At 34.1% G+C, this 10423-nt stretch overlaps 1 protein-coding gene across 1 annotated transcript; it reads left to right on the forward strand.

Moving 5' to 3' along the window:
• Positions 1-7789: 7789 nt before the first annotated feature.
• Positions 7790-10119, forward strand: LOC107797473 (glyoxylase I 4-like). The gene is made up of 3 exons (XM_016620371.2): positions 7790-8029; positions 8153-8258; positions 9691-10119. Exons 1-3 carry the CDS (start codon positions 7887-7889, stop codon positions 9931-9933), a joined length of 492 nt encoding a protein of 163 aa, XP_016475857.1. The 5' UTR covers positions 7790-7886; the 3' UTR covers positions 9934-10119.
• The last annotated feature ends 304 nt before the right edge of the window (positions 10120-10423 follow it).

Raw genomic sequence — 10423 nt, forward strand, 5'->3', positions numbered from 1 at the left:
AACGACGGACAAAATCCGTCGCTAAGCCGTATTAGCGACGGAATTGCGACCGATTTTCCTTTGTTGCTAATTTGCTCGTTGCTAAGCTCTTAGCGATAGAAAAATGGAATCCGTTGCAAAATTAGCGACGTTTTAGCGACAAATACTAGCCGTTGCTACATTTAGCGACAAAATTTTTGTCGCCATATTAGCAAGTTGTGTCGCTAAATTCATAATGCATTTTGTCGTTGGTATACTTTTGCGACGGAAAGTCGGTCGCTAATCCGTCGCCAAATATTTTTAGTCATTTCATCTTTGCTTTTGGAGACAAAAATCGCATGTTGCAATCTGTCGCTATATTATTTTATATATTTATTTCTGTTACGAAAAATATCCATCGCAATCTGTCACAATATTTTTCCCTTTTAGATCTTTTTTATTTATTATTTTAAATTTTCTATGCTCGTGCATTTTGAATGTAAATTATTAGATATCCTTAATAATAGCTAAATTTCATATAAATTAACATACTTCAAGGTCCAAAATAATATCAAAATGCATATAGCTATTACAATTAAGTTCGAATTATCCCTAACACCAACAATAAAGTTCAAACAAAAAAGCTACAAAATACGAGGCTTAGGGATTGAGGTCATCATCTAAAACCGATGGATGAACCCCATGAACATTAGCAGTAGTAGGAGCATGAACTGTTGGTACCACATCTGATGGGTGGTCAGTAGAAGTAGGCTGATGTGAGGGTGAAGAAATTATTTCACGCACCCGCTCAGTCAATACCGGAAGCATGTGATCAGTTAGCACATAAACTATATGCTCTGTTAGTGCAGGAATCAAACGCATCACTAAATCATCCAGATTCCCTATTGATGTTGATTGAGAACTCGAAGGTGGTATTGACGATGAAGCATCTGATCCAGAAGAGCCACGAAGATTCGGCACATAGTAGCATTTTGCTTGAGATCCAAGACCATATTACTCTTCTCTTCTTTTTCCTTCTCGCGGCTTTATAATATGCTTTACATTGATCAATATCAGACTGAGTTTGTATTTGTTCCCGTAATATTTCCTGATATCTTTTCTGTAAAAGAGGTGTAATAAGTAGTGAAATTAAAACAATCAAGAATGTTAAGTATTTAATTAACCAACGGAGAGTATGCAACTTTTCATATTTGCTGCTATATGCAAGGACAAAATTATGGGAGGACAAAAGTCCCAACAAAATATTATATGATACTATAATTATAATCTAATCTTTATCTACAATATCCTAATAATGGAAAATTAAGCTAGAACCTTCCAAGTTCCTGTTTTCTTCCTATTTGCAGGCTTATTCCGATTATCCACACTCCCATCCTTGGTATAGATATCTTCTTCTGCCATGGCATAACAAAGAAGAAAAATAATGCTTTCTTGATTTGGTTTTTTTCACTCCAATAATTATCAGAAAGCATACGACCCATGACATCCTGAAATTCCGGTGTAGATGTGAAGTCCACCAGAGCTGGCTCTGCCACAGGCACCTCACCCTGCTCCTCAATAATGGGATTCTCTGCTGGATCCACTGGCGGCATAACTGGAATAGTCCTGGGACGTCCTCGCCCTCTACCACGGGCTGGAGCCCTCCCTCGGCCTCTAGCAACTGGGGGAGTAGCTCTTCCCTGGTCTGGAACTTCATTCGAGCGTGTTCTCACCATCTGTGAGAAAATAAGAGAAGGATTTTTAGTGCTACATTAATTGCACGATGGAATGTGAAGAAAGGTAATTTCCTAACACCCTATAGCCTCTCGAAGATAAGTACAGACGTCTCCGTACCGATCCGCAAGACTCTATTAGGTCTGCTCATAACTTGTGAGACCTACGTGAACCTAGTGCTCTGATACCATGTTGTCACGACCCAAATTTTACCTGTAGGTCGTGATGGCGCCCAACACTACAGCTAGGCAAGCCATCTAATAAATTAAGCATACATTGATAAAATTTAAAATCAAGAAAATATAAACCCAAACTCTACCAATGTGTGTGTGCCAAGACCTGGTGTCACAAGTGCATGAGCATCTAGTAGATTATACAAAACTCCAAATACTGTTTGAAATGAAATAGACAGAATATAAATATAAGAAGAGACACTGGTAACTGCAGAACGGCTCAGAAAGGCAGCTCACCACTATGCCTTGTGATGACGTGGGTATGTGATGATAGGTCCTCCACTAGTACCTCTCTCAGATCCTGCACAAAAAGTACAGCAAGTGTAGTATGAGTACGTAAACAACGTGTACCCAGTAAGTATCAAGCCTAATCTCGAAGTGGTAGAGACGAAATGACCGATTTTGACACTCACTATGGGTCAATAATAATAACTGAAATAAAACTAGAATTTTTAAATCATCATAATTTACAGAATTTACAATAATTTATTTAATCAGCGGAAATAATCAAATTCCTTCAAATGTAACAATTCTCAATATATTAATTAAATTCCTTCAATTCAAATAATTTCTAATTTATCAATTAAATCTCATTTACAGGAGTAACACTTAATTCCTTAACAAGCAAGAATAATAATTCATTAAATTCCAAGGATTTTTCAATTTATTAATTAGCTTCACAAGCTGAAATAAATTATTAAAGTATCGTGTAATTATTATTATTAAGCATGATTTCTGCCGAGGACGTACGACCCGATCCAGAGTATCGTGTACACTGCCGAGGGACGTGCGACGCGATCCATAGATGCATCTATCCTGCCGAGGCGTTCGGCCCGCTCCACAAGAAAGGAGGACATTTTCTTATGTGCCTCCGGAAGGAGAGTATATTTATTATAAGATAAATTCGGGAGGAGAATAATTTCTTTTAACAATTAATTGATTTAAACAGAAAATCAAGCCAATGAGATTTCTATCCTTTAATATCTTTATCTAACAATTCACAATATATTCATATATATCAATTAATATTAATTAATCAAAAAATATAATTTACACAAGTAATGCATGCTTTGAGTCCTAAACTACCCAGACTTTAGCATTAATAGTAGCTACGCACGGACTCTCGTCACCTCGTGCGTACGTAGCCCCCATAATTAGCAACAATTATTTAATTTTAATCACCTATGAGGTAATTTCCCTCTCATAAGATTAGACAAGAGACTTATCTCGTCTTGCTCCAATTTAATCCACTATAAGGCCTTTTTCATGATTATCCAACTCTGTATGGCTCGAATCTAGCCAAAATAATTCGATACAATCACTAAAAATTATAGGAATCAATTATATAAGAAAATACTACATTTTTAAAAAAATTTCCGAAATTAATTAAAAACTTCATCCGTGGGGCCCACGTCTCAGAATCCGACGAAAGTTATGAAATTCGACGACCCATTCAATTATGAGTCCAACCATACCAGTTTCACTCAAATCTAACTCCGAATCGATACCGAAATCTCGAAAATTCGTTGCTATGAAATTTTTAAAATTTTTCAAATTTCAATCTCAAAACACTAATTAAATGATGAGAACAATGATATATTTATGTTTATAGACCAAATCCAAGCTCCAATTTGTTAAAAATGGCGAATGGAACGAATGCCCTCTGGTTTTATAACTTACAGCTCTGTCCAGTTCGATCAAGGAGCTCGATCAGGGGACCTCGATCTCAGGGAGCTCGATCTTGGGAGCTCGATCTTGGGAGCTCGATCTTGGGAGCTCGATTTTTGGGAGCTCGATCTTGGGAGCTCGATCTTGGGAGCTCGATCATGAGAGCTCGATTTTTGGGCCTCGATCTTGGGCTCGATCTCAGCTCAAAATTTCCAGCAGAAGAGAAAAATTGCAGCAACTGTTTAAGTCCAATTGTTGATCCGTTAATCATTTGAAACTCACCCGAGACCCTCGGGACCTCAACCAAATATACCAACAAGTCCTAAAACATCATACGAACTTAGTCGAACCTCTAAATCACATCAAACAATGCTAAAACTATGAATCATACCCCAATTCAAGCTTAATGAAACTAAGAGTTTTCAACTTCTACATTCGATGTCGGAACCTATCAAATCAACTCCGATTGACCTCAAATTTTACACACAAGTCATAAATGACATAACAGAGCTATAAAAAATTTTGGAACTGGATTCCGACTCTGGTATCAAAAAGACATCTCATCGGTCAAACTTCCAAACTTAAATTCTTGTTTTTAGCTATTTCAAACATAATTTAACTACGGACTTCCAAATAAAATTCCGAACACGCTCCTAAGTCCAAAATTATCATACGGAGCTGTTGGAATCATCAAAATTTTATTCCGGGGTCGTTTTCTCAAAATATTGACCGAAGTCAAACTTAGCACTTTAAGGCCAACTTAAGGAACCAAGTGTTCCGGTTTCACCCCAAACACTTTCAAATCCGAACCAACCATCCCCGCAAGTCATAAATCATTACAAGCACATACGGAAAGTTTTATTTTAGGGAACGGGGTTCTAAAAGTTAAAATTACCGGTTGGGTCATTACAAGCTTGTGACTTAGTGATATTCCGGGTCTTGAAAAATTATTTTGTATATGCCGAGTGGTACTACTCTTGGCTATTTATAATATGATGTTTATCCTTAAAATGTTGCGTTTCCTTTATATTTTTCGCAATAGTAGGCTTACCTAGTCGTAAAAACTAGGTGCCATCACGACACCTTATGGAGGGTTAATTTGAGGTCGTGACAATATAGAGAAACATACATAGAGAGAGTGAGGGAGAGATAGAAGTATAGAGATTTTACCTAAACTTGATTTAACTACTCGTACAAGCGGCGACGATGTTAATTAACAAGAAACAAAGCTTCACATATCATCACAAGCGGTGAAAGCAACCTATGAAACAAAAAACATAAATTGAATTTCTAATACAAAATTTATCTAAAGCTATGTGAAGAAAATTTTTGTAGATGTGGACAAAAAATTAAGAAGACAAGCAAGAGAAGATTAATTAGGCCACCAAAAGAATCTGTTAGTTTCATATATTAAACAAAACATCTCTTAGGCAAACATACTTGATAATATACACAAATCGGTGGCTTATCTATTTTGGTACCCAAAATTAGTACTAAGCATAAGAAAGAGAAGAAGAAACAAAGTCATCTACAAACCTTAGATTCACGTTGGCTACTAATTTTTGCTCTTGTTCTTGAAATCCCTTACCCAGTTTATCTCCCAACTGATTTTGCTTTCTTGTGTGTGTTCTATAATTTTAGAAGAGACTAGGTATTTTACCACATATGTGCCCTAGGGAAAATACTTAAGTGGTCATCAGCGACGGATTAGCTACACATACAGTTCCGTCGCTAAATGTAACTTTATTTTTCTTTTCTTTTTAAAAAAACTAACGATGGAAATTTCCGTAGCAAGGAGTTTTAAAATATTTTGATAAATAAATTAAGTCAAGAGACGGATTTTCAGTTGCTAAATCCGTCGCTGTAGTTAAATAAATTTTGTCGCTAAATCCGTAGGTAAATTGAGGGCACCAATATTTACCGCCAACAATTAGCGACAAATTTTCGCTTTCGTCGCTATATTAGATACTAACTATTTTTTGGTTTTTTTGCAACGAAACTATTATTCCGTAGCTTAACCGTCGTTAATCAGTGACGGAATAAATGTTATTGCTAAAATCCGTCGCTAATTGCTATTTTTTTTGTAGTGATATTGATTATGAAGAACTTACTAAGGCAATGCAAAACCTTTGAATTTACCCTTTTTTCGTTAATTTACTTGTTGTTAAATGTAAACTTCAATTTGTAAGTTTGAAATAAAAAAAGCACTTGCAAATTATAAGTGTAATTTTTTTTCCATCTTCATTGTATTCTATTATCTTAAATTCTTAATGAAATATTCAAAATTTCAAATATAAAGATTTTAAAACCTTTGCATCCTTTTATTCAAACACTCTTTTTATAAGATTATTTTTTTGTTTTATATTAGTACTTTATATTAATATAAATTATGATAGTTATACAAAATACAAAAAAAATAAAAAAGTAACACTAACCCGGCCCGGCCCGGCCCCTTGGACCCGTAACCCTTCCGGTTTATTTTTTACCCGGATAAACCCGGACCCGTTAAGCCCGGTATTGAAAAATTCGTAACTAGCCCGGAATGAAAACCGGCCGGTCACCTTTTTTCCCAACCCGGCCCGGCCCACCCGTTAAACACCCTTACCCCACCCTTACCCCAATTCCCATATTTCATGTGCTCCCTTCACCCTCCCTGCAACAAGTACTCAACGTTTCCACAACTCTATTTTCCTTCAAGAATTTTTCTACAATTTTTACATAAAATTCAAAGGAACTAATATGCTGATATACTTTTTTACTTAAGAACGTTGAAATTTGAGCTCCTGGACTAAAAAGAAAAAACTCTTTCTTGTTGAAATAAAATAAAAATACTCTTTCTACAATATGAAAAGTACTCATTTGTTGAAAAGAAAGAATATACTTTTTCCATATCATGAAAAGAAAACACTCATTTTGTTGAAATAAGAAAAATACTTTTTACTACATTTTGTTTAAACGAAAGAAAATACTTTTTCTACATTATAAAAAGAAAATATTCATTTTGTTGAAATGAAAGAAAATATTTTTTTATCATCATGAAAAGAAAGTGCTTTTTTGTTGGGTAGGGGGAGGATGGGGGTAAGGGTAGGGAGTGGGAGTGGGTGGGGTGGTGGGATGGGGTAGTGGGTTGGTGGGGGTTGGTAAGGATCGATGGGGAATAGAGTGAGGAAGATTGAAAAAAGTTTTGAAAAATATTTTTTACTTCTGTTGATAGGGAAAATATTTTTCTCCAATTAAAGAAAAATATTTTCCAAAGCATTTAAACCAACCAAACACAAGAAAATTAAAAAAATATTTTTCTTCCGTACCAAACACACCCAAAGGTACTTGATGAACATTTGATTGAGTACTAAATTTGAGTAGTACTCCGTCAAACTAATACACGCATGTCTAAAAATCTATATATTCTTTGTTTTTAACAGAACATAAGAATATAAACATTATGGCAATATCTAGATAAAAATATTATGATAAGATAAAAATACTCTCACAAGTAGACACTTCAAGCCGGAATTTTCACTAAGAGGATAAAAATATAGGAAAGTAAACTAACGAACCAACCAATGGGTGTTAATATATAGTATCTATACATTAAAAAAATTACCTAGCTACACAGTGTAATTTTCCGATGAAGGAATATCGGTACCCCTTAAATACATGTAGCTCCGCCACTTTTTAAATTTATCATAATTTTCGTATTATTAAAGATTTAAAATTTATGGGTTCTGAATTTGTTACGGAACTCATAGCTCGTCTTAGTTATTGGGTCCGCAATTAAATATTTATTCAATATTTAATAATTTTCTAATATAAATACAATATTTAAGCAAAAATGACAAGGTTTGACTGAACCCGCACCTAATAAACTAGCTCCGCCTCTACTTATTGATGTAACATTTTGTAGATTATTATCTACAAAATATTCATATGATACAGGACATATATAGATAAGATCAGTACAAAATTATAGATGCCAACTTATCAAGTACTTGTCAATTGAACTTTGTCTAGTTCATCACTCAATTAGTCAAGTAATTAATTGTCAAAAAAGCTTTTGCATGGCTTTTTTGAATATTAAAACCAACGTGTCACCACGTGGTATCTACTTGTTTTACCCTCAACAGTTGTCACCAATTTTTGTTTTTAATATCATTTCAAGAATTGTTTTTCTATATATAGCCCCTATAATCTTTTTACTCAATTCCTACTTTACTCTCTAAATCTTAGGTTCTTTAATAATTTTTTTCGAGCTTGTTCTTCATTTGTGCTTGCCTTATTTTGTAGAAGGATAATATGGAGAATCCTTTGCATTTAAAGTCATTGAATCACATATCAGTAGTATGCAGATCTGTTGAAAAATCTCTTGATTTTTACCAAAACATTCTTGGATTCTTTCCAATTAGAAGGCCCGGTTCTTTTAATTTTGATGGAGCTTGGTGAGTACTAGATTAAACTTTATATATGTAAATCTTTATTTTTAAGCTGGTTAAAATCTTAATTAAGGTACTAATTAACCACATATAGTGATGATATTAACTACAGGTGACTTGAATTTGCAGGTTGTTTAATTATGGGATTGGGATACATCTTTTGCAATCTGAGGATCCAGAGAACATGCCCAAGATTAGCACCATTAATCCAAAGGACAATCACATTTCTTTCCAGGTATACACAACTTTCTGTCTCTCTTCTCCATTTATTTTCAATTTGAGATATGAACATATATATAAGATTTATGATTTTCATTTATCCATTTAATTAGAAATTAATAAAGTTGCATCTCCAACCATAGGTTAAACAAGATAAGATTAACAGCCACCCCCCTTCATATCTATGCATGAAAAATATATCAAAGCTATCTTTTTGCCTGGAGATCAAGGAAGGTTTAATATATTATTATTTAATACACTTTTACTCGAATTCTTTTAATTTTGGTTATATATATATATGGTCCTATATAAACAAGAAAGGTATTAGATGGTGTTTGGTATACTTATAAGTCGGGCAAATTAGTTTAAAAGCATTTTTTGATTTTTTTGATTTATTTACGCGTTTTTTAAACATTAAAAGTATTTATACAACATACATTAAAAAGTATTTATACAACATACATTAAAAGTGTTTATACGCCAACTACTTAATGATCAGTACTAATTTAGCCAACCAATTGCAAATAGGGGCTCTACCTCAGTTAGTTTATTTGGACATGAGTGTCTTTGTTTCCTAATTTGTTATCAAATCTTTATGTAACAATTATTTAATCAAAACATATAGGTGAATATAAAATGACTCTTCAAATTAATCAAACTAACTAGTTTTTGTCTCTTGAATGTCATTATTTATAACGTACTCTATTTTCTTCTACTAATAAGCCAACAGCCGTTGATAACAACAACAACGTAATCCCACAAGTGGGCCGGGAGGATAGTGTATTTGGAAACCTTACCCTTATCTTGTGAAGGTAGATAAAGTGTTTTCAATAGACATTCGGCAGCCATAGGCGTATCCAAGCCATAGGACATGAGTTCACGTGAACCCATACTCCGATCCTCTCCGTAAACTATGTATAACAATGTTATATTTCTTCAAAATCACTTAAATATATGTATGTGAACCCATGTTCAAAGACTCTTATGGTGCAGTTATTATAGGGCGCACCTGTACTAATGGTATAATTATTATTAGAAAGTGGAATTGGTGGTTCAATTCCTACTCCGAACAGTCTTGTTTTCAACATGGAGTATAAATATATGTGAAATTTAATATAATTTCAAAAAGAATATTATTTTAAACCTATAATTTTAAAAGTGTAGTGGGTTCATGGTAAAAAATTAAAGTTAAACTCGTCAAATCTAAATTCTAAATCTACCTCTTCATAATAGTGCACCCATCCTTTTAAAATCCTGGATCCGTCTGTGAGGACAACATTAAAAAGCAGTCGTTGATGTTTTCCCAAAATTTCCCTATAGGTTCAAATATAATCCAAGACTACAAAATAATATTTAATTTATGATTAAGTATGTGAAAATGCATATAACATCATCAAATTAATGGGTGGAAATTTGAACTAAAATTGTTTATTAATTATTGGTTGCAGTGTGAGAGCATGGTAACAGTAGAGAAAAGGCTAAAAGAGATGGAAATAGAGTATATAAAGAGCAGAGTTGAAGAAGGTGGAATTTACGTTGATCAACTATTTTTCCATGATCCAGATGGTATGATGATCGAAATCTGCAACTGCGATAACTTGCCGGTGATTCCACTTTCCGGCGAAACTCTCCGGCCGTGCTCAACTCTCCATTGCAGCATGCAACAGCAGAAAATTCAACAGCTTGTCTAATTATTTTTTTAAAAAAAAGTTAAAAGAAGTATTACTATGAACATTTTGCAAGAGCATGCATTTACCATTTGGTGTTCAAAATATGTTGAACCCATTATTTTGTATTTTTGTGTATCATGCATATTCAGATATTATTCCCAAGTTTTAACTTGGGATGTCTGCTTTTTAATTTGTCTTGTTTGTTTATTTCAAAGTGTTAAGGTTTTATCGATAATTTGGGCAAAGTTGCATATTTGGTTTGGTCGGTTAAAATAATTATATTTACTAGCTAAATATATAAAAATATGTATATTATATCCTCTTCTCCATCCCCACCAATCCACCCCATACCCCCTACACCTACTGTAACGACCCGACTTGTCGTTTTAAGAATTTAAGTCCCGCCTAGCTGTATAAGGCCCTGAGCAGCTTCTTATTATGTGTATTGACTTGCGTGCGTGGTTGAATTCAGTTACCGGATGATTCAGAGTGATTTGGGACACTTGGTCCC

This window comes from Nicotiana tabacum, chromosome 21 (assembly GCF_000715075.1).
Source record: "Nicotiana tabacum cultivar K326 chromosome 21, ASM71507v2, whole genome shotgun sequence".
Lineage (NCBI taxonomy): Eukaryota > Viridiplantae > Streptophyta > Magnoliopsida > Solanales > Solanaceae > Nicotiana > Nicotiana tabacum.